Here is a 27,261-nt window from a genome sequence, read left to right as displayed (position 1 = left end):
GATGAGCCCGGGCCGCGTGGCAGGAATTCTAGATCACCGCGGCGTGATTTTTTCTCTCCTTTGGGACGAGCCATTAACCTTTGAGATGACAGCCCTGGGATCGGAGCGACGGAACGATTTTTGAGGTCAACCACGATCTATGTTCTCAAAACCTGACATCGACATGCAAAAGTTGTGACTGAATCCTGGTGTCCCTAAGAGGAAGACTAAATGCGTGTGACAGATCTTCTGCAATCAAAATGCCCCATTTCCCAGAGTATCTGTCACAGATTGATAACATCCACGCAAAAAGTTAAGTACAATTATGTCTGTCACTAAGAAACATACTTCGGAACCTGTGACTGACAACTTGCTGGAAGCTGACAAATCCCCGGAAGATTCTAGAACAACTCAGGGCAGCACCACACACCTTATAAGGGAAGCTCGGCCACCTGACTCCAGGGAGAGGCTCGGCGGGGGGCTGCCCCTCGTGGGCAGAGGCTGTGGGGCAGGACTCGGCAGCTGGGAAAGGAGCCATGCGCTCTGTGGCTCTGGGAGGGAAGGTGACGCTCCCTCCCAGGGGAGGGGCAGTGTCGGTGACGGGCCACAGGACGCGCCCATGGCCGGAGGCCTGTGGGGAGCAGAGTTCAGGCAGCGGCGTCTCCTTCAGGACCACAGCACACTGGACTCAGCACCCCAGGCTGCCGGGAAGGGCAGCGTCGAGCTCCTGGAACCACAGGTTCTGCATTTTCTAGGACAGCCCTAGACCAACGTGCACAAAGACACAAAACGTCCTGGAAATTCCAGCACTCCGGACCACTTACTTCAGATGGGCTCTGAAAGGGAAACAAAACGCTTGCCACTCAGCTCTGGCATGCCAAGGCTGGGACGGAGTCACGGTGTCAGCACAGCCGAGCGCCCTCTGCGCCCTCCACCCCAGGGAGGGGGCCACAGCAGGCGCCCCGCAGTCATCCTCCTTCCCTCACACTGGCACTGCTGGGCCGTAATTCGGAGGACACTGAGGAAGCACTGAAAGCTGTGTGAGGCCCTCGGTGACAAACGTCACTGCTCTGCACCCTCCCCACCCACTGGCGCTTCCCAGAGGCGCCCTTGGCAAGATCTAATACGCAGGTCTGCTGACTCTGAATTTCTGAGGGCGGGCACCAGGAACACGATGCATTTCTTCAGTCAGGACTGAGACGAAACGCTGAAGGTGTGAAGACTCCAAATGATGTTTGCTTTCCGCCAGCAGCTGGGGGCACACGACCTCTCCTGTCAGCTTCTTCAATGCAACAAGATTTTTACCTTCGAGAAGTTTCCTTTATTAACTTTTTAAGTGTGAAGCCCAAATCTACCCCTTGTCACTTCAGTCCACCTGACGCAATCGTGCCTTCTGGGGCTTCCAACAACCCATCCCAGCTGGAAACAATGCGATTCTCCCTTCTACATACTGACCGTCTAAACACCTGAAGCAGCTGCCGTGTCTCGACCCAGGTGAAAACGGGGCGATTCCTCATACTCAAATTCAATGCTTGATTTGGGTAACTTTTACAAGGTGGCACGAGGCAGTGGAGGTGAACTCTCGATGTACCTGACAGGTGTGGGACACCATCCCGTGGGATGTGCCCCGCTGTGCACGCCAGGCTGCATTCCACACAACCCAGGCTCCTTCGTGCCCAGCCGAGTCATTTCACACAAACCACTGCTAAGCCAGGGCCCCTCAATCTGGCTCTTGTGCAATTGATTTTTTGACTCTTGGCGGGCCCTGTCCATTTTCGCCCATCACCTTTCGTCTCCTGGTTCCAGCAGGGTGTTCTGGCTGTGGAGATGCAGAGTATTGATTCTGTCATTCAGCACATCAGCTCTCCCTAATGGCTCTGTGTCATCTGCAAATTTGATAAGCATGCCTCTGATGTCTTCATTAAGCCACTAGTTTTACTGCTCGGCAAGCCGGGGGGCAGCAGTCCGCCAAGGGCCCCTCCCCGGCCGACACAAGCATTCATTCATCCACACTCTGGGGCGACTGGTGCTGCATCAGCTGTGAACCCGCCTGCCTTCCAGAGCTTCTCTGAACCTTGGTCCAGGCAGCAGCAGAACCCCTTCTTCCAGTAGAGTCATATGTGAGACCCGGGCTGTGAGAGAGGAGTGGGGCTGCTCTGGTCCACGGGGGAAGTGCTTCCTCCACCTGCACCCTGCCCAGGCAGCAGCACGGAAGAGTCAGAAAAGCCTGGATCCATGGCCTCTGTCGTCTGCTTAGATGCACCGGGCTGACCCGCAGAGCCGAGGCCAGCCCAGAAGGGAGATGTGGAGCTGGAACCCGACCGCAACCCCATCCTGCTGATCAACCTGCGTGAAGTGGGTGGGCAGAGGAGGGAGCAGCACGAGCGCCCAGGCAAAACAGAGGCTCCCAGCCCCCGGCCGAAGCGGCCCTTTGCTCAGAAAATGTGGAGGACCGTGTCCAGAGCTGTACGTGTGGGAGGGAAAGACTCAGGGAACCAGGAGGAGGGGCTCTGCCAAGACGTCCTGCCTTTTGCCATGAACTTCACTGAACACTGTGTCCAGTTCACTGGATCCAGCCAAGGGGCATCCTTGTCTCTCTGGGACCCACCCATCCTGAAATGACAACCCCACATCTGGCCCCAAGAGGAGCACTATCTGAAACGACAGAAGGAAACAGGCAGGAAGTGTTGTGTCTGGGGCGGTCCCTGCCCCTGGAAAGAGAAAGCTGTTCAGCTGGGACCATGAGGTCCACGGGTGCTGACCCATCGTCTCTGAAAAGGTCCACCGGCCGCCCCTTTTGTCTGAGACATGCTGGGGATAACAGCTCTCCAAAGACGGCAGGGAATTCTTGGAAAGATGAGTGATGACATAAGAAAAGGAGGCAGAGCACCTGTTCTCAGCTTTTGAGACGAGAGCTCAAGAAGGCAACAAGGTCTGCTGCGGCCCCTGCCTCCTTCCCTTCCGGCGCCCCCAGGGCGGCGCTGGGAGCCCGGCCGCCGCCCACTCTCGGGAGCCGCCGCCGTCCTCCCGCCGCCGCCCAGAGCGGTCAGTAGAGGGCGCTGCGTCACCGCCCTGACTCCGGCCGGGCTCAGCGAGCGGTCCCCGCGTCCACACAAAGGCCGGCTGGGAGGAGGAATTCTTGCGCTTGCGGTTTAATATTACATGAGAAGGAGGCAGCCGAACACAAACTTGCTCTTACATGATATGATACCACCTATGTAAAAAGTACACGGAAAAATGACGTGAAGGAACTATAACCAGAGGTTCTGAGCCTTTGCTCACCGGAAATGGGATTTCTGCTTTTTCATTATTTTCTATACTGTCAATTTTCCACCACCTTGTATTACTCTCAGAGTCAGAAAAAGACCCGAGGAGCGCTCAGGGACTGAGGAGCTGTCTGAAGGAGGTGTGAGGGGGCTGCAGCACGGGGTCCTCGTCTGTTGGAGAAGCGTCTCTTGTAAAAGTCAATACCTGCCTGGGTCTGCGCTGAGCGCTGGGAGGCAACAGGCTCTGGACACGGCCCTGCCCTCAGGGAGTTCACGACATGACCACAACACAAAGTGAAGGCATGACTGCCGAGAAGCGCTCAGGCCCAGGCACAGGGCGGTCAGGGAAGGCTTCCTGGGAGAGGCGGCATCTAAGGCAGGGGATGCGAGACACACCCGGCGCACAGGTGCCAACACGAGCAAAGGCACAGAGGCACAAAACAGGAAGGGAAGAAGAGGCTACCACTTCAGCTTACAGTCTGAGGCTTGGGGACGGGAGAGAGAAGAGCAGAAGTCACGGGAGCGGAGCTGGAGGCCTCACCCTGCAGACCCCACAGCGGGCACTCCCAGGGCTCACCACCGGAGAGAAAGCTGTCAGCCTCCTCTGCTGGACAGAGTACAGAGCCTCGAGGGATAAAGTGACGTGCTCGTCATTTCATATGGCGAATTTGAATCCGCATTTCATTTTTTTTTTAAATCAAAGATATTGGATAGGAAAATAATACAAAAACCAAAGACACAATAAGCCCCTGATGAATTAGCAGGTTCCCACTGGGGGGCGTGCCACCTGTAAGTTACCGCACAGTGACAGAGGACTGGGGACAGACAGGTGGTTTTTACTCGGAAAAGTCTTCATGTAACATTCAATTATCCAACAGCATGGTGGCGGACTTAACTCAGCCAAATTAGAATACATTTTATATTGACTATTTTGACATTTGTTTTATTTGGCAAGTAAAACAAAACTGATCCAATTTCCTTGCAGCCATTGTAAACCATAAACTGTACAACAAGAGGCAATAAAATATATAAGCCTGATAAACACGCTGTTCTGATGACTACCTCCAGGGCTGCCTGGCTCCCCACAGCCTGTGCTTGGGTCCTCTCACTTCAGCTGCTAGTGACGCTGCTCTCATGCTGACCAGCAAGCTTCTGGGGAGACCACCCTTCCTATTTACCTAGGAGAATCAGTGCTCTTCCTTTATCCAACAGAAAGTTAAAACCTGCCCTGAGGTGATGCCCATTTCTAGGTCCTTCCAGAGCGAATGATGCCAACAGGGAGCAGGTGTATGTACTGCAGAGGCGATGGGCCTGAAACGACCCCCAGTGCAGGGGATGGGCCTGAAACAACCCCCAGTGCAGGGGATGGGCCTGAGAGGACCCCCAGCTCAGGGGATGGGCCTGAGAGGACCCCCAGCCCAGGGGATGGGCCTGAGATGACCCCCAGCGCAGGGGATGGGCCTGAGATGACCCCCAGCTCAGGGGATGGGCCTGAGATGACCCCCAGCATAGGGGATGGGCCTGAGATGACCCCCAGCGCAGGGGATGGGCCTGAGATGACCCCCAGCGCAGGGGATGGGCCTGAGATGACCCCCAGCTCAGGGGATGGGCCTGAGATGACCCCTAGCACAGATGATGGGCCTGAGATAACCTCCAGCACAGGGAATGGACCTGAGACAACCCCCAGCACAGGGGATGTGCCTGAGAGGACCCCACACACAGGGGATGGACCTGAGATGACCCCTAGCACAGGGGATGGGCTTGAGATGACCCAAGCACAGTGACAGTGAGGGCAGCTGTGACAGGGCCCTGGGTAGTGAGAAAGGAATGAGAAGTGCTGCCTGGAGCCGTGCTCGCCTCGCGCTTCTAACCCCCTGACACTCACCCGCTGGCTCACCCTGCACCTCTGGGCAGCCATTAGCTCTTCCTATTTTTTCCTACCAAAGTGGAACTGAAAACTGCTCCTAAGGTTTCAGGCAACTCCAAGGATGGTTAAGTGACAGTTTCACAGGAGAAAGACCAGACTGTCTTTGGGGGGGATGTCCCGAAGGACAGAGTCCTCTGAGCTGCTGGCTCTCGACAGCTGCATTCTTCAGAAGGAGGCAGACGCTCAGCCCGATGAACAGAGCGAGAGCCACGGCTATATGGCCATCTCCTTGCCCCTCCCGAGGGCAGGGCGGGGCTGTGAGGTCAGCAGGACAAGCCCACCACTGACTGCTGGCCGCCTTGTCCTGCTCCTGACAGGTTTTGTTCACCTCTGTTCGCCCACATGGAAGCTTTTGCATCCGTTCTCATGTACATTACATCAATCCCCAAATGACGCTGCCTCACCAGTTCTCAGCTGTTTTATTTACTTTGGTAATCCTTTTCTCAAACTTCATCCATCATCGCTGTTTGTTCCTTGTCCTCCAATAATTTACTACTAGTGATGCAGAGGTTTCTTATCCGACAGAATTCTCTTACCATCTGCTTCTTGCAGAACATGCAGAAGACCACGGCCACCTCTATTAGGACTGAAACCGGCTGCTGAGTGGCCAGTTTGCTCTCCCAAGTTTCTTTGTGGAAACGATTATTAAAACTAACAGCCCCTGAAGAACACCTCGCTGTTCTCCCACCCAAACTACTCAATTCTTAGTGTGTAGCTCATCGGGAAGAGAAACAATATGAAAATGAGCATAATTAATTACCAGCCCTCCTGGGTTTCAAACGGGTGGCTGGCCAAGGCGGAGAAGGACTCCCACCTTCTTACGGCCCCTGTTCCCAACCACATGGCTGCAAAGCTTGTGTCTGTGTGCAGCTATCAGCTCTTTAGGAGAGCAAGCCCATTTAAAGTCGCATATTCTGCTATTTTAGGAGCCTGCAGAATATGTACAAAATAGAACAGAGAATGGCCTTTACATTCATGTAATGCACAGATTTCTAACTGGATTTTAAACATCTCCTCTAAAGGTATATTTCTTCTGCAATTTTTCAGCTATCTTCTGTGCTATTTCAGCAGAAACGAAGTGGAGGTGTTCTCAAACGTTCTGCAGGGGGACCCCAGACCACATGACTGTGACGTGCAGAGCGGCATGAGCCGCCACTGACAAGGCCTCACCTGGGAAGGTTGGGGGCCGGGGTGGACGCTGCTGATGACTGGGAAGGCGTCGTGGGTTGAGATGAGTCATGATTTCTTGGTACTCTGCCCATTCGATACCAGATCCCCATGCTGTTCAGTTCCCTTGGGGAGAAAAGAGAAATCTTCATGGCGCTGTTCGGCACAAAGCGTTTACCTGAGCAACAAAGCAACAGTTCATTCAAAAGAATCATGGCCTCCAGCGCCAGGGAGTCACGGCTCGCCCTCGAGGATGGCTTCCGTCGCCTCCCTGTGCGCTCTGGGTGTCACAGAGCAGAGCCTACCGTGAGGGCAGCTGTCCCCCCGAGGCAGGCCTTTACGACACGGCCATCGTCCTCACCACCCCAGAGCTCGCTCCCTTAGTTCTCAGTCTTCAAAATGCTTCTTAGTGGCCGCTTCATTGTAGGTGTTTACGTGACAACCCACTTCGAGTCCTATGTATGGTTAGGGTGAGACAGATGGAGCAATGGGCTGACACAGAGGCCTGGTTTTTTGGGTTTTTTTTAAAGATTGGCACCTAAACTAACATCTGTTGCCAATCTTCCTCTTTTTTTTTTTATTCTTCTCCCCAAAGCCTCCAGGTACACAGTTGTATATTCTAGTTGTGAGTGCCTCTGGTTGTGCTACGTGGGATGTCGCCTCAGAATGGCCTGATGAGCGGTGCCATGTCCGTGCCCAGGACCCAAACCGGCGAAACCCTGGGCTGCTGAAGTGCAGTGTGAGAACTTAACCACTTGGCCACAGGGCCGGCCCCCAAGCCTGGTTTGTAACGCCCACGAGAATCAGCCCCACCCAGCTCTATGACACGCCCCCACTTCTGGACAAAGCTCCTTACTGCCGGATGTCACCTGCAGTTGGCCTCATGCTCAGGGTCAGTTTGGGAGATATCTTCAAACGACAAGGCATGTGCCCCACAAACCACCGTGACTCAGAGGGATCACAGAAGGGCCTGACAGATGCCACATGGGGTTTCCTGTTACTGGATGTGCACGCCCATCGCAGCCCGGCCGCACCCCCACGGCCACGAGTGCTCATGAGACAGGTCTGTTCTCAGGAATTGTAAGGGCATGAGTTTAGCCATATCTCAACTGCCCTACAGAACTGCATCTTGGGATGCGGAGGAACATCATCTCTTCAAAAACGGAGACCAGATTTACTCAGTGGACACTTCTAGCAGCTTCCCAGTACATTCAGGAACTATTCTAACCCACAATCGCGTCTTCTTAGATGCCTGCTTCCAATCGGCCGCACTGATTTCCCCACATCTCAGTCACGGTCCCGCAGCCAGGCCTGGGCAGAGCTGTTCCCAATCAGGAGGCTTCTCTCCCCGGCTCACAACCCCGACCCTTGCAAAGTAACGTGTGGAATTGTGCCTGATTTTAAGAAAAAGTGACTTAGAGTTCTGAACACTGAATTTTCTTTCCTTCCTTAAAAATGACACGGAAATTGTCTTCCTCTAGAAAAGAACTGTTGCCCCAAGATGAAACAAAAGTGTACTTCAGCAATCTTTTAAAATGATACAAAAGAAAGAAGATTCTCGTTTTGATTATCAAAACATATACGGTAAGAATCTATGCTTTAGAACTGTTTAAATTGGTTAAAAATTAAATCTTTTAAAGTAGTATAGTTTGTAATTAAAAATACACATAGTAACTGAAATTAGACTTTAAAAGCTCATTATTAAATTGTTGGCTTCTACTATTTGTATGTAAATGGCTGTTTCTAAGGCACCTGAAGTATGGTTATTCTCTTAACTATCTCCTACTCCTATAATCCTGTTTATGCAATTAGTTTAAACCATGTTGCAAAACAGGATTTTTGAGCGTTTAGGAAGGGAATGATAACAGAGTCCTTCTTAAGGACCACAAAATCTTGAGACAGCTTTCAGATTCCACAGCTGAAGACTCCGCACAGACCATGTGCACCAAGAGGAGCATCACCTCTATTTTTGTGACACCTGCCCCATGCATGGTTGGAGCAAACACCGCAGCTCTTGTCTGTTGCCCAGACTGCGTCTAGTATACGGGGAAAGGCCCTGGATTTCAAAGTCAGGAGGAGGTCTGGGCGCAAATGAACGAGAACCATAACAGCACAACCCAGATCCAGGAGGAAGAACTCACCTGTGGGGACCCACGGGGACGGGCGAGATGCCTGCACAGCCGGCCAGAGAGAGGCACATAGCCAAGGGGGCCAAAAACCAGCGACCACATTGATTCACTGGAAAGACTCGAATTTCAGGAGACTGAGCACAACGAACATCTATTATCATTTGGACATCGGCATCTATTCACCCCTGCCTTCCAACTTTTTACCACCTCTTCATATTTGGGGGGCAGCTACCCCCTCATTCTTAGTCCCTGAGTTCCAATGGAGCTGACTCCACTTCCGGCTCAGGCCTGAGAGAGAGAATGACATTTTCCAGGTAGCAGTGATGGGTTCAGGGTGCATATGACCCCAGTGAGATCAGTCAAGACCAACGAGACTGAATTCTAGAACTTCTGTTTGAATTATCAAGAACGTGGAGTTGCTCTTCGCCTCAGGTCTTGAACCTGGAGGAAAAGGAGGCGAACCCACTGCACCACCACTCCTCCACTCTAGGGAAGAACACGTCTAAGAATGGGGTCCACCCCAAGGAATCAGAGCAAAGAGGAGAGAGGGAGAAACTAGACCCTAGTGACGTCCTCCGAACGCCTACTTCCAGCCACACCTGAAGCCAACCTGCCCCCTGAACTCTGCTGTTATGTCAGTCAACAAATTCCTCCTTTTGCTTAAACCAGTCTGGGTTGGGTTTTGCATCACTTACAATCAAAAGAATCTGGAGTGAAATCCTGAGATTCCTTGTACTTAGCGTTTACGAAACAGCTACAGAGCCAGACCCATGCCCTGTAGTGAGGCTACTGGGCGAACAGGACACAACAGGCCCAGCCCTCAGCTTCTCAGGGAAGACAACATCAGCCCAAAGAACTGGACACGGAATTATCACGTGGTCATGCAACATTCACATTTCTCCCCTACTCAGAACCCTCCAACAGCTTTCCAGAGCACCTGGATTAAAATCCAAACCGCCACCATGTCCCACAAGGTCCTGCCAACCGCTGGCCTCATCCCCGACTCCTCGCTCGCCCGCTCTAGCCACCCGGGGCTGCTTTCTGCCCCAGCGTGCCTCGCCCATCCCCGCGTTACACCTGCTCTTCTGCCTAGAAGGTTCTGCCTTCGCATCTCTGCATGGCTGGCTTCTTCCAGACATTCAGGTCTCTGCTCACACGTCGCCTTCTGGACCCCCCAACTCATCATCGTGTGTCATTTCCGTCACCAGCTGAAATGGCCTCCCTCACTCGTTTGTTTGCTGCTCGTCTCCCCCTTTCAGAACACCAAGTCCGTGAGAGCAGACTCTCTGCCGCATCCATCACCATATCCAGGGTCTTTGGCCCAGTGGTGCAAAATGGGTGCCCCTAAAACTTTAGTGGGGTGAATAAACAGGACAGAGAGTTGAGGCCTGGTGGTCAAAAAGGGGAGAACACCTTTGCTTTCAGGCACCTGGAAAGGCCCCAGAGGAGGCTGAGGGTGAATACTGAGGAGGATGAGGGGAAAGAAAGGCCCCTGGATGGAGCAAGCGGCATGAACAAAGGCCTGGAGGTCAACAGCTTGGCGTTTTGGACTGGCTGTAGCATAAGCAGGAAGGGGAGCAATGAGAGCCAAGGCTAGAGAGGCTGACGAGAGGCAGGTGGCCAGAGCCTGGTGGGTCACACAGGAGGTCCCTGGGCTTCATCCCCGGGGGCGACCTGAGCACTCTCTGCAGAGAGAAGAGATGAGATCTGTGTTGTTAAGACTTACCCGATAAACGTGTACTGAGGTGGGGCCTGCTTGGTCCGGCCCATGATCCGAATGTCACAAATTGCAGCTTCGGTTGAATCCCGTGGAATAAATTTAATGCACAGCCTCTTCTTTCTAAAAGCCACTTCCTCTGAAGGAAAGGACAAGAAAAGGTATGAGTCTTCCAGAGATGCCAGCATCTCTATTCTGAACACCGCGTCTCCTGTCACGTTCCCTTCCTGGCAGCAGAAGTGACCGGTCATCCAAGTCACCCAACAGAAGGACAGGGCTCTGCCCCTCCTGCCCTCCACAGGGCTGCAGTGGACAGGCTGTGACTGCAGAGTGGACGCCAGTCACCCTGCTCAGCATTCAGGACCTGACCCCAGACACCCCCTGCCGAGAAGGGGCTCCCAAGGTACACACACCTCTGCAAGGAGAAGCAGCTTGGAATTCACACATGGGGCCGGGCTTCTAAAAGCCACAACCACATCTGCTCACCACTGAAGCCAGCAGGTACATACACACGGACACCCTGAGGATTAAGACATTTTACCACATGGACTTTTTTCTTTCTTACTTTTTATTATAGAAACTTCAAAGATTCCCCAAAGCAGGGAGAACAGTAAAATGAATCCCCGTGTTCCCATCATCCAGTTTCAACACTGTCAACAGTGGACAAGCTGGTTTCATGTCTTCCCCACCCCAGCCCCCTTTAGTTTTGCAGGAGAATCTAAAACGAATCCCTATCACCATGTCATGTCACCCATTAATATCTCAGTGGGCATCCACGGCAAATAATTTTTTTTTTAATATGAGCATCATGCCATTATCATTCCTAACAAAATGAATGATTCCTTAATATCATCCAATAGATAGTCTAAATGCAAGTTTTCTCCATTATCTCAAAAATGTCATTTAACTGTTGGTTTGTCTGGATCAAGATGCAAACAATTCTATGCACTCAACTTGGCTGGGTAGGTCTCTCGAGCCTCTTTTGTTCTGTAACAACCTCTCCACCCTCCCTTTTTCTTTTGGGCACCGGCAGGTTGGAGAAAGTGGGTCACTCCCTGTACTTCCTGTAAACGGCTCGATAAGATTCAGGTTAGATTCTCTAGGCAAGAACACGTCACAGGTGGTGCACGTACGTCCTACGGCGTCACATCACAGAGTCGAGCTGTGCCAGCCTCGGTGGGTTCCGGTGGTGTCGGCCTGGTGCCTCGGTTATAAAGTCCACGAAACTGTTTTTGGAGCAGAGTCCTCATCTCCTGAGGACGGTTGCCTAGATCCATAATTTCATTAAAATGGTGGTTTTCTGAATCTGTCATTCCTTCTGCATGTATTGGCTGGAATTCTTCTGTATAAAAAGCAACTTTTCTTCTTCGTCTACTTAGTCTCCTTGAAATACACTTTGTAGAGGAAAGGAAAGATAAACACGTGATTCACTTATTTATCAAGTCTTAGAGTAATAAGTCGGTGCCCTAGCAGCCGCCAGTGGTGACCGACCAGGTGTTTTTTGGTTTCTTCATTTGTCGTTTTTAAACACGAATTTCAATCAACTGCAGCCACTCAGTACATGAGTCGGGTGGGTCTGTGTTGAAGTCTCAATTCTGCCATTTTCCGGCACTACGACCTTAGGCAAGTGACTTGATTTCTCTGAGCCGCAGTTTATTATCTGTAAAAGCGGGTTAATGAAACCCCACCCCATAGGGACATTGGGTGCATGAAAGGTGGTAACACGGATGCTTCACTCAGCCCAGCGCCTGGCACACAGTAAATGCTCAATAAAGAACAGCCACGAATGTTCTTATCACCGTTATCACAAGTAAGCCTCCAGCACACAATTTATGTCCGTGTTTGGCCATGATTTTCAAGACCTTTCAGTTCTTTGGCAGGAAATAAGCACATCCGAATCAGGGAGCAGAATGAGGAGGGAAGGGCATTCCTGGTGCTAGTATCGATTTTACCAGGGGGCGGGGGGAGAGGTTAGAATCAGCGGTGGTGTTTTGTTGCCGTGATTTGGGGGAGGCTGGCTGTCTTGTAAAGAGCCAGATGGAAACTTTGGGGGTTCCTTTCCCAGGCGAGGAAACTGAGGGTTAGATCAGATCTATAAGCTGTGAGCAACAATGTCCTCAATCCACACCCCAAACATTGTACCCAACAAGGCAGGGATGGCGTCCTGGGAGAAAACAGCCACTGCAACCCTGCGCCTTCAAAAGCTATTAGGTGATAAGACCCGGCCTTTGAAAGTGCGAAGTGAGACCTTGCCTCAAAGCAAATGCAAGTGCAGGTCTTTTCCGTGCGTCTGCCAGGCTGCTCTTTGCTCCATTCCTCCATCTACAGCAAACTCGGGGTAAGAGATGGAGCCACTAATTACACACGCTTAAACAGGCCTAATTTTAAGTAAACATATTACACAGAGTCAACAGAAATGTGTTCAGTCATGCAAATGAACACGGAGAAAGGACACAGCACGTTACTAAAATGGTCTTCCAGTTTTTAAGTACTATATGGATTGCAACAAACTACATTTCCCATTAATTACAGGAGTCTCATCTTTTTGGCTGACTTGATAAAATCAGGGCTTTAAATGCACTCAAAGTGCATAGAGCTGACTATGGGTTTGTCTGGTCAGCTCAGGCTCACCTGTCCCTGGTGTAAGGGCTCCAGGAAATGACAGTAGGACCTGAAATGAACAGGCTACCCTAATCCACCCTCCTTGTGTGATAAGATGTTGGAGATGCCAGGACCCAACCTCAGAATGTCCCCAGGGCAACAACCCCCAGTCACGGGAGAGGATCACCGTGGCCCCACAGCAGCCAGACCACGGACCCAGACAGACTCCTGTCTTAACTGCTTCAACAAATTGAGAGGAAAACGCAGAATGGGCAATCCCTTGGGGCTCTAGAGTCTATCAATATAAAGACATTATAAGTCAATTAGTCGTCAAAAACAAACACCAAGGCAAACTGTGAAACTAAGAAAAACATGGGGGAAAGTGGGAAATTAATATAAGTCTACAAGGCAATTTTAGTGCTTAGCAGAGAAGTCACACAAGAATAAGCAAAAGTAGCAAACACCTGTGAAGATGTTCAGTCTTGCTAGTAAACGATGAAGTGAAAATTAAACAAAATTGAATAGTAAAACAAAATAAAAATTTTAAACCCTATGTTGGCAGGGCTGTGGAACTCAGGGACAAGTGTACATCATGAGTGGCACTGTGGGCTGGTATTTCTGGAAGTTCATTTGGCAACAGAGAGTTATCTTTATTGATCCCATCCTCTGAGCAAGCTACCTTAGGTGAATCAAAGATGAATTAAACACAGGCTTTGTCCTCAAAGAAAGAGAGAAAGACATGAGGAAAACATATCAAAGGCTACAATACAAGCTAAAAGCAACATGATGAGGTGGGTTATATTCCCCCCATTTTACAGATGAGGGAACTGAGGCCCAGGAGGGTGAAGTCATTTGCCCCAAGTCCCACAGTTTCAGGTGGCAGAACCAGACTCAATATTAGGCGAGTTTGACTCCAGAGCCCACGTTCTTCCCACTATGCCGAACCATAGTTTGTCCTAATGGAGGAAAGATGGGAACTCAGAGGCAGAACTGATCACTCCCTTTGGCTTGCCACCGCTGTAACTTGCAGGTGCTTACTTCCCTTCTTCCCTTCCATAGATGTGTGCTGGGCCAGGGGTGATGAAAAGCAGTAAAGAATGCAGACAGGGCCCCTGACCTCCAACTGATTACAGCCCTATCTAATTATGTAGTAAGGCAATTCCTTGTTTGTAGGTCCAAGTCCTCCACTAGACTGAGCTTCTTGAGGAAAAGGCCAGTATCTTATTCATCTTTCCATCTCAAAGCCTGCAGTGCCTACACTAGGCATTCATCAATCTTAGCTGACTGTGGAGAATGGAGAGAGCCGGCTTCAAACTGGTATCTAGGGATCAGGGACTGTTTCATGTGCGTGGAAGAACTGAAGCTCACCCTTGAAAGATACGGGGTGTAGACATTCAGAGTTGAGGGAAAGGGTATCTCAGGGAGGAAAACAAGAAAGCAAGTTCGTAGAGGCAGAAAAGACAGGAGCGTGAAGGGGGCGCAGTCGTAGCTTGGTTTGGGTAAAGTATCGGGTGCATGAAGATGAGGAATACATTTGCAGACGAAGGTTGTGGGCAGCCCACAGAGGAGCTATGACCCAGGAGCCTCAAGTACTTGGACCTTATCACAAGGAAACCACTCACAATCTACACACACTCAAACTGACCTACAGATTCAACGCTATTCCTATCAAAATCCCAGCTGGCTTCTTGGCACGAGCTGACTCATCCTCAAATTCACATGGAAATTCAAGGAACTCGGAAAAGCCAAAATAACCTTTAAAAAGAAGAATAAAGTTGGAGGACTCATACTTTCTGGTTTTAAAACTTGCTACAAAGCTAGACTGTGTCAAGACTGTGTAGTACTGGCATAAGGAAGGACATACAGATCAACGCAAGAGAGCTCAGGGTCCAGAAGAAACCCTCACATCACAGTCAGATGATTTTCAACAAGGATGCTGAGACAATTCAGTGGGGGACAGAAGAATCTTTTCAACAAACGTTGCTGAGAAAACTGGATATTCACATGCAAAAGAATAAAGTTGGACCCGTCTCACACCACATACAAAAAATTAACTCAAAATGGATCAAAGACATAAATGTAAGGAGCTAAAACTATAAAACTCTTAGAGGAAAACACAGGCATAAATTTCCGTGACCCTGGATTAGGCAATGGTTTCTTAGGTATGACACCAAAAGCACAAGCAACAATAGTAGAACAGATGAATAAAATTCCATCAAAATAAAAAACTTCTGTGTTTCAAAGGACATTACCAAGAAAATGAAATTTCTCACAGAATGGGAGAAAATGTTTGCAAATCATATAAATGATAAAGGATTTACATGTATTCTAGATGCATAATATATCTACAATATATTAAAACATTCTCACAACTCAATAATAAAAAGATAACCCAATTTACAATGGGCAAAGGACCGATTTATCATTGGTCCTTTAGACATTTCTCCAGAGAAGAAATACAAGTGAACAATAAGCAGAGGAAAAGATATTCAGCATCATTAGCCATCAGGGAAATGCAAATCCAAACCACAATGAAACACCACTTCACACCCACCAACACGGCTAGAATGAAAAAAGAATGACAATAACAACTGTTGGTGAAGATGTGGAGAAACTAGAACCTTCAGACGCTGCTGGTGGGGATGTAAAATGGTGCTGCTCCTTTGAAAAGGGGTTTGGCAGCTCCTCAACATGTTAAATACAGAGTTACCATATGACCCAGCAATTCCACGCCTAGGTATATACCCAAGAGCAGTGACAACATATGTCCACACAAAAACTTGTACATGAATGTCCACAACAGCATTATTCATAATAGCCCAAAGAAGAAACAACCCAAACATCCACCAATTGAATGGATATGCAAAATGTGGTATATCCATATAATGGAATATTATTTGGTAACAAAAAGGAAATGAAGTACTGATATCAGCTGCAACATGGACCTGCTATGAAATTGTTATACGAAGTGAAAGAAGGCAGTCACAAAGGACCATATACTGTATGACTTGACTTATATGAAATGTCCAGAATAGGCAGATCTATACAGAAAGTAGATTAGCGGTTACCTAGGGCTGGCAGGGGGTGGGGAGGCGAGGGTTGGGGAGAAATGGAGAGTGATTGCTAATGGGTATGGGGTTTTTCTTTTGGTGGTGATAAAATGTTCTAAAATTGATTGTGGTAATGGTTGCACAACTCTGGGAATAGACTAAAAACCATTCAACTGTACGCTTTAAATGGATAAATTGTATGGTATGTGAATTATATCTCAATAAAGCTGTCACCAAAAAAACCCTATACATAAATATATAAAATCTGTCTATAAAAGGTGCTTAAACATATGCTCTTACAGAGTGGCACCGTGGTTAAAAGTGTGGCTGGAGTCAGACTGGCATGTGGACTCCAGTTGCCCCCCCACTTCTTTATGTGCGACCCCGGATAAGTTCTTTAATCCCCAAGTACCTACTGTGCCTCATTTCTCTCATATGTGAAATGGGTATAACGATACCCATTTCCAAATAGGGGTCTTCTGAAGATTAAATGAGATCAAGCACATAAAGCGTTTATCACCAGGGGTGGCATACAGTAAATACAGGCTAAATATCAGCTATTACAATTAGAAGCTAACACATATAATAACAAGGAAGTTAAAGCAGCCCCACGTCCAAAAGTGAGAAGACTATTAAGAAAATAAAAGTATGCTACACAATGGACTCCACTGTTTCATTAAAATAACAGCTATGTGGGGTCTCTGTAGCTACGGAAAGTCTGGTCTACATGAAATGCTAGAAGGAAAACAGCAAAAAATAGCGAGTTCAAAAGGGGGCTAACTATGGAAAAACAATGTAGGACAAAGAATGTATGATAAAGAATGAGATACAGAATTTCATAAATGAATCGTGTGTCATAAAGACAGGATTCCCAGTATTTGTTTTTTATTTACAGCGTCATTGTTGTAGATATCCTAAAGTTGGTAACAAGTCATTAAAAATGAAAACAAGTTAGAGTACATCAAAATGAGAAGGCTCAAACATCCAGGGGTTTTCCAGCACTATTTAATAGCTGCCGTGCATGACAGGAACCTCAAAGCCCTCCGGGATCCCAAAGAAGCTTCCAACTCTTCAGCCATTCGCTTCCACTCGGTATCGCTCAGCGGGCAGAGCAGTCGCTCCCGTTTGAATCCTGGGCACCCAGCTTGCAGGCTGTCTGGTTCTGGCGTTTCTTGTTCACTCCGAGAGCCAGAAATGGGACAACATTGCACTTGTACTGCCTGGGCGTCTTCTGATTGTTTTCCTTTTGCTTCTGGGTCTTGTCCAAGCTTGGCTTCAGCAACACCAGAGGACGGACTCAGGATGAACAATAACCAGTGTCACTCGTTCCATTCCCTCGTGAGTCGATTCAGCAGGGAGCATCCTGCTAGGAGAAAAGGACATTCTGCCCATTTACATGTCGCTGCCCAGAACGCTGCAAACTCCTTGGAGAACCAAGTCAGGCATATGTCTCAAAAGCAGCAGGGTTTATTCATGGGCACGCGGTAAGGCCTCCTAAAATGTTTCCAAAGAAAAATGCACATAAAAAATATCTACAAATGTACCTGGAGGAAGAAAACGCTCGCTGCGATGAGTGGTACTAAAAGGTGACTCACGTGTGTCCACCGTCTCCTGAATGGGGATGAAGCCTACAGGCAGAGTGTCCTTGGTGTCAATGAGCTTCATATCCACTAACACGTTCCCTAAATGACTCTTGGGAAGAAAGAAAAGAGATACAGACTATTAATCTGAACACGCCTGTGGTGGGTTTGCCATTTTGGCTTCAAGATGCATATTTAACACAATGACTCTCACAGCTTTACGACAGCAGGTTAATTAGAGTAGGTGCCACTTAATGTTCCCCAGCGGTTACAAAGAGACTCCGGTGGCCCCCGGGAAGGAGTTTCATCTGCGGAACCTCAAAAAACCTATTCACTCAGACGTGGGCCTTGGTTAGCCAGACAAGCAAGTGAGGAGATGCGTGAGACATACAGAGCCCAGCAGAGGGCAGCTGTGCACACGCGTCCCGGGACCAGCTGCCACTCAGCCCTGATGGAGCATCAGCTCTGGGGTCAGTAGGTTTTAGGAAGAGCAAATTCCTAGAGCAGTCGCTGGAGGGGAGAGAGCTGCATCTACCCCTAACCGAGAAGCAATCGTAATCGCCAGTCTGCACAGACGCACAGTTCACTTTAGATACATTCTGTAAAATCCCAAGGATCATAAACCAGTACAGAGCAGAAAGACTTGCTGCCTCAATGTTACACATCTTCTAACATGACATGCACCAGGGCCTCTTAAGGCCTCTATTTAGTGGTAGTATATGGGGTCCACAGTGCACAGTTTCTGTAACCAGGGCAAAAACATCTTCCAAAGACAGCACACCCCGTTCTATAATTGCGAAAAGGGATGCTCTGCGAACACACTGGCACCTGCAGCTCGCATTTCAGGCTGGAAACGAGCTAGAAAGATAGCCGCCCTGCAACTTAGACATGTGGGGCCACCCTGGAGATTTCACTAAACTCGTCAGTCATTTGCAGCCTGGCTCCCCATCTAGTGAGAGTCGGTTATGGAAAGAATTGCGGCTTCCGATCTCAAATCTCTCCCGTTAGGATGCTGGCAATGCACTTTGCACGCCCATTTTCCAGAAGCAACTCAGCCCCAGCAGCCCTGCACTAGCACACTCTCAGCTTACTGGGTCTACGTCCCTGGACAAGCATCGGGTTGGCCAGCCCGTCACTCTGCCCTCCGCAACAGCTTCCCAGGCCGTTGTTTCTGTCTTGCTCAGAGAAGGGCTTGCACCTCCATCTCTGCACAGGGCCCCAGCCCCCTCACCCCTCTGGCTCAGGGCCAACACTCTCTGGAAGCCAGCCAGGGATTGTTACCATCTAAACTCTCTGCTCCATTCTCTCTTGGCACTCTCTGTTTTCCTCCATATCAATTTACAATGGCATATTTGTGAGGCTACTTGTTTAATATCTGCCTCCCCACTAGAGCTGAAGGACCATGAGAACCATGAGACTCAAAACTATTTCTATTACTACAGTAAATTCAAGCCTAGCACAGTTCTTGGCACACAGTAGGTGCTCAATAATTATTTGCTGAATAAGTTGATGTTTTTTTGGTACATTTTTAACAGGGTGGGCCACTCGGAATCAGCAATCAAACTGGATTTGCTTGGATGACAAATCTAAACTATATCAATAAAAATACTTAAAATATATTTAATAACTGCATGATAAACCAAGAGTACACAAATGAAATACATTCTTCAAATTTAAGTATGAAGGTCAATGTGTCAAGCGTAAACTATGACAGGTGTCTTTATGGCACTGTTGTCACAAAACTGTTTCTTTCTCTCAGAACCACTGTGTTTGCCAACAATTTGATAGTATGACATTTCAGGTAGCTGGGCCTCAGGAAGACAATGCACGGCGCAGCGCAGCAAAGCACAAGCGGCACCCTCGCTAATGCGGAATAAATCTCTGACCGCGTGGGCAGGGTTTGAACCGTTAACCTAGCTGGCAAACATCAGCTGCTTTCAGAATCGCCTGATCTAATCTATCATAATTTTTTCTCCTGGCAGTTGCTTTTCCGTGTCATCACTGCTTTCTGCATTGAGAAATTAACAACTGGGTATGTTTTCCTGCCCCGTAGATGGATGGGCATTCATCAATATCCTTCTCAAATGTCTTCGACTTGACAAGTTGGGTTTTCCAGAAGTCAACTGCAAACCACTTAGCGACCTCACCCTCCACACTCTACAAATGTCCCTGATCATAAAACCAGAACATCAGTGGTGCAGCCATTAAAAAAAAAAAGCATCGAAAAACCCTCCCATGCATACAAAACGGGAGGCTGCACTGTCAAAGCTTCCCGCAGTCCAAGTGTGGTCCCTCTGGCACGGGGCTGCCGCTGTTCGGGGTTTAATACCGTAGGTCTGCGACACCATTAATTTTGCTTGTTCCTCTCCCCTCCCCCATCCCATGCTCTCTTTCATTTCCTCCTCATAAATATGAAGAACGTATTCCCAATCCTTGTTGAGCAAATGATTCATGCCAAAGGCCCAATATGCACTGACTCAGGGTATTTATATTGTCTCTGGTAGCCAGTATTTGCTAGTATACTGTAATTATTTTTGACAACCTTGCATTTAAGGTAGCCACAGATAACCAACTTAATATTCAAATGTTCATAAATCCTTCTGTTTAATATCCTCCCTACCGAATCTATGTACATTATTATTACAGGTAATGCAGAAAGTACAGGGCATGAAAAGTGCAATTAATCTCGATCCTTCCCCAGGAAGCAATGTCACTCCAAAGCCAGGTTTCTGTATTAATAGCATTATTGGGGGAAAGGAATTTAGGTTCCAAAGGAGTCTCCCAAAACTCCTACATTGGGAGTCTCAAGTCACCTAATTAAGAATCTGTCCAGTCTTGAGATCCCACGTCCCTCCTTTATGTTGTAAAAAATTATGCTATGCAGAGGCTTGGCTCTGACAGCAGGGCCAGGACAGACTGGCTGTAATAGCTTAAAATATGTCTCATTCCTACTCTACTCCCAGGCAGCAAGTTGGCTCCTGTGGCCCTCTTGAACTGGATCCCCATGGATCTCACTTTAGGACCCATTCATTCTTTTTCTGAAAACAAAATACGCCTATTTCCTACACTGCTTCAAAAGAGAGGCCAAGGATTCTCCCACTGTCCTTGTCCTCATCTTACATCCCTTCATCACAACCCACGCCGCCACGCCCAGCCCTCACAGAGTACGACACAGAGTAGGCACTCAGTAAACATCTCTTTAATACGTTCAACAAATGCTAAGTCAATACATTTTCTAGAATACACTTACCATGACCCCCAAAACTAACAAGCCCTGTGACTTCTCTCCGTCATGTTTAGACTGGACACTGTCCCCACTCCAAGGGATCAGGGACTCTTCTGGCCTAGAGTATCAATATCCCACAGCTTTCATGGGAAATGTCACAAAAACAGAAATCACTAACAATCAAAGAGATCGTGGCTGTCCTCTGAAGCCACAGTTTTGAACGGAAGCCTCTTCAGTCAGGAGACGCAAAGGCTGATCAGGGAGCAGTAGGAACACCTGAAACCACTGAGCAGTGCGAGGTGTGAAGAGGAGTTGTTCGAATCCTCAGGAGTTCGTCCTTACAGCCCTGAGTGGCAGTGACCACGCTGACCTTCTGCAGAAAACAGCAGCCAGCGGACAGAACAGAGGTGACCAAAGCTAAAAATATAAATAGTCTCAAAAAAGGGCTTCGGTTCACCCCAGGGACAAGGGTTGGGAGAGCGCAGGGTGTGTCTGGCTGTGGGTACAAGAGGGAAGGATGGGGCGATGGGGGCACCAGCCCGACAGCATGCGCCTGACGTTTGGACAGGCAACCCGGCCTTCAGACCTGCTCCTCGGAGGCTCCTCGGGCAGCACGCAAGCCCGAGGGACCTGCTCAGACTCATCGGAGGCTCAGCAGCCGCCTCCCCGCCTGGATGAAAAAGATTTCCAGGGTTCCGCGCCAGCACTGGCCCTACTCCATTAGAAACAAGCATATATTACTCTCGTAGTTAGGGGGAAAAAGTTAAAGCAACGTCTTCTTCCCCAGTCCTGAGCACGTTAAGAGTAATTTTCCTAACAAAGATTTACCAACAAACAAGAGGGACAGCTGGTGGAAGAGAATGCAGGCCGGAGAACCCTGGGACTGTCCACAGCCAGAAAACGCTGAGGGGACGCGCAAGGACCCCCAAGACGGGACCACGGGCCTGGGGGAGTATGTGACAGGGAGACAGACCATTACTTTTCCCTTTTCAAGCTCTGAATGAGGATGTTGGAAGTTATTTTTTTTTTCTTTTTAAACCATGAATATATATTTTTGTTATAATAACATTTATAAAATTAAAATATTTCTAAAAATAAATATTTGCTTCAGAAAGAGACAAATAACATTTAGGCCAAAAAATCAAAATGGTATCCCTGAAAATGAAAATCTGACTGCTCCCTACCTGGGGCTAGGGAAGACCCGTGACCTCGGACAAGCACGAAAACTCTGACCTCAGGAAAGGAGCCAATGCTTCAACAGACTGCCCTGAGGATGGAAGAGGGGTATTTGTAGCGTGCCCAGGACAGGCCTCATCCAGAGCGGAGAGTCATGAAAGCTACTTTCCTCTTTTCGAAGCCACCTATTAAAACACTTCATCGGAAAAGCCTTAGTAGATATCTTTGAAATTTCCTCACTTATGGGCCCAAGTATTAAAACCAGCATGCTAGAAGAAACCGGCACATGTGGCTACTATCCGCAGACACACGACACGTCACATGTCACCTAGAGACTTAGGGAGAAAGTCAGTCATTTTGGAACAAGGCCTTGTGTGTGAAAATGGGAGGCCATGGCGCATCCTTCCAGCTACGCTTCCATGCGTCGGTCGGCTTTAAATCCAGCTCTGCTGGAGAACTCTCATGTCCACACTACCCTGTGATTTGTTACTTGGAGGAAAGGCAGGCAAATGAGAGCTGTGAGAGAAATTTCCCGGTTTCCTTTTGAGAACACGTTTTAATGGAATTCACTGTACACTTGGGTATGTGGCTAATAATACTGTTAATAAATGAAACACAGCGCTGGCTGCTGATTCTACCCAGTTCACTAAAACCACAGATAAATTAATATGGCAATGAAGATAAACCACAACAAAAAAGAATGGGGAAGTTTTAAACAGGGATGTAAATATCATGTGCTCACTCGGCAAACAGAAACCGCCACGAGACTTACATTTTCTTTGGAAAATGATCTTGTAAAGCACAGGTATCTGGTAACCTTCGATTTAAATAGGCCGTCTTTCCAGAGGTCAGCGTCCACACCATCTGCTGTCTGTGCGACCTGGGGCAGAGAACAGAGCAGAGGGCCGCAGGTGAGGCGGGATGGAGGAAGGGGTGCTCGAGCAGCTTCTTCATACCTGTGCCAATTAACACCGGCCCGAACTCTCACGGCATCTCATTAGTCCATTTCACCAGGCACTGGGAAGAGATTTTCCAAGAGGGGAAAACGGAGAGTGTGAAAAATACAACTTCTAAAAATATAGTCCCCAGGGAAGCCATTGATTAAAGACACCCTGACAAAAATGGTTCTAATGAGAAAAGAGCAACTTTGGTTATAATGGACCAAGAAGGGATTGGGTAAGTCAGCACATTAAGTTGCTCATTACCACTTACTCGGGGGACGGTACAGGGCGCAGACAAAAGTCCAATGGGGTGTGAAATGCCACCTGAGAGGGGCACCGCCTGTAGAGAGACTGACGCGGCCTCCTGCTCCAGGACTCCCGGGGCCAGCCAGGGCGCTTCGGTCAATGGGACTCTCTACTGGGGCGTGAGGGGTAGGGGGTCAGGAAAATTCGCTCCTCACTGTATCTTCTTGGTACAAACTCTGTGAGTGGTATTCAAGGTCGGAAACTGTACCATGATAGAAAAATAAAAAGAGATTCAGGTCCTTTTTAATAGTCTCACTAAGAAGCCATGTTCCCATAGACAGCTGCAGAAATCTTCTCTAGGAAGCGTTTGAGGATAAAGCCAGCCTGGATCTGAGTCTCGAAGGACCTTGCACCGGACTGCAGGGTGTGACGGTCCATGCTTTGTGGGAAAGGGTTTACATGACACTGGAGACGACAGGGCAGGCTGGACGAGGACGGTCTCCTTCTCACATCTTTCCAGACTGCTCTCTTAATGGACTGTCAGGGCTGGGTCTGCTTTCTCACTCAGCAGCCTCACATGACACTGCCAGCATGGCACAGAGGAATAATCAACACTCCACACCGCGGCTGGCACCCGAGGGGACATCTGGGAAGACTGAGGGCGCAGCCGGTTTGGGGATGGACCCTGAAGCAGCCTCCCAGCCGTGTGCTCTCGGACGCCTCCCTGCTTGTCCTGAGCGTTAGACTCTGGGACACAGGCTGTGATCTGACAAGCTCCCGGCCATCTGACAAACTGCGGATAGCGCCTCCATTCTTTACACAGAAACCGCCTCGCTTCAGCCCCATCCCACGTCCACACTGAGTAGCTTTATGCAGAGCCAGGGGCCCCACAGCACTGCCCCATCCACAGGGCGGGGGCGGGCGGGCCACTCCACTGGGACATTCCCAGAGCCCCCACACAGCCATGTTCTCTGAGGCTGTCTCAGAAAAGCCCGAAGGCCAACTGGCAAAAGAAAAATGTTTTTTCTTTTTTTTTCAAATTGAGCAATTGTAAATGAGCAAACGCAACAAAGGGAAAAGAAAGGTCCTTGTGTTAAATATGCAAATACATGTGACCTGCAGTCTGAAGGAGGAATGGTCTGGAGATCATTTTAAGGACTGTTTGCTCCAAGCATGTCACCCCCGCAGAAAGAAACCTGATGGATTGGGATCGGGCCTCATCAGCATTTTCTCCCACAACGGTCACACATAAAGTTTCTTGGAAAACATGAGATTTAACTCTTCACCACCAAGGATCCTTTTGTTTGTTTTCTCCCATGGATTCCATGTTTTAAAAGATTTTGGGGGTTTCTTGTCCAAACGGTACTTTTACTGTATTTCCTCAATTCTAGGATGTACTCATTTGGGAATCACCCACAGGATTTAAAGAACATCCCTTCAGGAAAAAAAAAGAAATAGTATCTTATCAAAATGTACAAACCTATTTTAAAATGCATCGGAATTTCAGAACCATTAAAATGTGAAAATAAAAGATGCTATAGGAACTAGGAAATAAGGGAATCTATATGGTTTCTCTATAATAAATGCATTATTTTTGATAAACTTAAAAAAATAGTCTGCAGAACACTAAAGGCCGTGGAACCACAGGCTGGGACCTCGAAAGAAAGCCAGCTGTGTCTTTAACCTTCCACAGAGAAGGAAGGGGGCCGAGAAGGGCTCCCCGGGATATTTGGAAATCCCATCGAGGGGAGGTATGCACCCTACGTCAAGGCTATGTTTCCAGGGTTTGAAATGATGATTCCCTCCTCTCGCCCCACTGCTGGAATTTCCCGTTTCTGAGTGAGAAGACACCTTGATATGATAAAGAGGCCAGCGCAGGGATGAAAGGGAAAAAGCAGGCAATGGGCTGGCCTTCCTCGGAGGCCCCTTCTCTGTCCTGGCAGTTAGTCCTCCAACTCGTGCCTGAGAAGCATTAAAAATGGACAACCAAAGGCCTGGCTCATTTGCAATAAAGTAAAAATGCGTAATGCCCTCTAACCCAAGGAGGGAATGGGGAAAGAGAGCCAGCGAGAGAGTGTGTGTGTGAGTGTGTATGTGTGTGTGTGCATATGTGTGTGTGTGCATCTGGGCAGAATGCAGAGGCACCGAAGCCTGGCCACGCAGGCTGCATCCACACACGGGCTGCGGCTCCATGAACTGGAGCAGGGAGGGAGAAGGCCCCGGGTCCTGGCTCGTCCGGAGCACCAGGGAAGCAGCCCTGGTGTGACAAGGCCAGCATGCCCAGCCTTGTCTCCCCTGTAGCAATAAGATGTACCCAGAAGCTTCTTTCCAATTCAGCCACATAAACGTGCTGGCTAACCTAAGCTCTTCCCACCTCGAGTTAGACGAGCTAAGGACCTACAAGATGAATTATGTGTGAGGCAGGTGGCTGCATGGAGCGTCCGCATCTAAACTCTGAGCATCCAAACTCAGCAGCCAGCCTCTGAGTCCTGGGATGGGAAATGCCCGGGTGGGGGGCGAGATTCTGGGGTTAGAGCAGTGAGCCTGCCTCAGTGCTCACCCGGGAGCATCCATAAAGCCAGTGCTCACATGTCGAAAAATGAGGACATCTGGTCCAACATGGAACCAAATATTTAAAGTGACACCACGCTACATCAGCATCCTTAAAGTCCTAAATTGCTGCATCTGGGCTCAGCTCCAACCTCTAGTCCTCTGGGATTCCTTCCCCATCTTTGGGACTAGATCTTGTCTTCAAACACACATTACGTACTTGTGTGATCAACATTTACCTGCCCCTACTATCCCACCATAGAATAAGCTTCACAAGGACAAGGACGATGCCCACTCTGATCGCCATTGAGCCCCTGCACTATGCACAATGCCTGCCTGTGGACTCAGTCAAAACTCGCTGAAGGAATGAACGAACGAATCAGCCATTCAGTCAGGAGCAAAGAGTGAAAAGCCACATACCCTGACAGCTACCCAAGTAAGGTCAAAAGAATTTTTTAAAATGAAATTTCCAGGATTTAATTCCTTGAGCTGAGTGCGCCCCCTTTAAAATCACCACTCTGTGAGGCCACGCACTCATGTCAACAAGGAGGCCACTTATTCTTCTGGTTCCTTGTCTGTATCTGCCTTGCTCCCAAAGCGACTGGAGTTTGTCCAATGCTACTGCTGACTGCAGTGCCTCCAGAGTGTCTGTCACACATACACGCTCACACTCCGCAGTCTCACACACACTCGTACACATTTACACACATACACACTCGTCTTTCACACACACACTCTCTCACACGGATGCACACGCTCACACTCTCATACCCTCCCTCTCTCCAGCAGTCCCCGCGTACAGGAGCTGCCTCTGAGGAGGAGGAGGTGGGCAGCGACAGATCGAACACATGGGGCTTCTCTGCCAATATTCTCCTAAAATGGCAATCAAGTGGAGAAAGTGTGAACTCACTGAAATAAAGAGCAAGGGAGGAGCACGACTCAAGAGAGGCGCCAGCAAATGTGTGGAGACAGGACAGTGGAAGCTACGGGATTCAGCAGGGCTGAGGGGGCTCATGATTCGCCCTCAGAGTCGTGGAGCCGCCAGGTACCCCTGGGGATGGGGGCGGAGGGTGCGAGTCGAGGGCCGAAACAGGCAGACCAGAACAGGTCTACAAACAGCGCGGTTACACACCCAGGTCCCCACCCCCATTTCGGAAGTATTTTCTGCAGAACCAGAAGCAGGAGGGCTCAGGACTCCAGACCACCAGCCCCTGGGGGAAGGAGGAGGAGGAGGAAGTAAGGCTCCAGAGTGAAAACAGCAGGTGAACCATGCACACTGAAGGGTGGGCTGCTCCCCTGCCACCACCGGGCTCATCCTCCTTCTGCTGCTGGCATCTTGGCAGCCAGGCAATTGAATCCCCTAAATATCTCCCTAAATGCTGGATACTGAAGGACTTGTCTCTGGAGAAACTACAGCGCCAGGGAGCAGACAAGCACACTGATTGGGGGTTGGGGGGTGGGGGGATCTCCTGTGAGAAAGTCGGCTCCCCCTTGCGTCACCTTCCTGCGCAGCCCACCAGCCCACAGGCCCCACCCCACCGCCGACAGGCCCCACCCCCACGCTCCAACCCCAGGAGCCAGTGCCCGGCCCTTAAAGATAAACTGACCACAAGGGACCACCAGGCATTGGGGGAAGTCTCAGCTATGAAGACAGGATCCAAACTAGAAGAAGGGCAGCTTGAAGACAGCACAGATAACATGAGGAG

The 27,261-nt window shown here is 49.2% G+C and overlaps 1 protein-coding gene across 10 annotated transcripts in view; it reads right to left on the bottom strand.

Annotated features, from left to right (window-relative positions):
- MVB12B (multivesicular body subunit 12B) overlaps positions 1 to 27,261 on the bottom strand; it is a 188,956-nt gene that overhangs the window by 99,742 nt on the left and 61,953 nt on the right. For 9 of the 10 annotated variants that reach the window (XM_070596298.1, XM_070596306.1, XM_070596304.1 and 6 more), the window contains exons 3-6: positions 22,591 to 22,698; positions 17,432 to 17,528; positions 10,195 to 10,324; positions 6,343 to 6,465 (exon numbers count right to left, since the gene is read on the bottom strand). In XM_070596298.1, the coding sequence (XP_070452399.1) occupies positions 6,343 to 6,465; positions 10,195 to 10,324; positions 17,432 to 17,528; positions 22,591 to 22,698 (458 nt within the window). The remainder of the gene's footprint in view (positions 1 to 6,342; positions 6,466 to 10,194; positions 10,325 to 17,431; positions 17,529 to 22,590; positions 22,699 to 27,261) is intronic. The other variant, XM_070596307.1, reaches the window with a different exon arrangement.

This window comes from Equus przewalskii, chromosome 26 (assembly GCF_037783145.1).
Source record: "Equus przewalskii isolate Varuska chromosome 26, EquPr2, whole genome shotgun sequence".
Taxonomy (NCBI): Eukaryota; Metazoa; Chordata; class Mammalia; order Perissodactyla; family Equidae; genus Equus; species Equus przewalskii.
The sequence above is the reverse complement of the archived record's forward strand: the minus strand, read 5'-3'. Positions and strand labels throughout refer to the sequence as shown.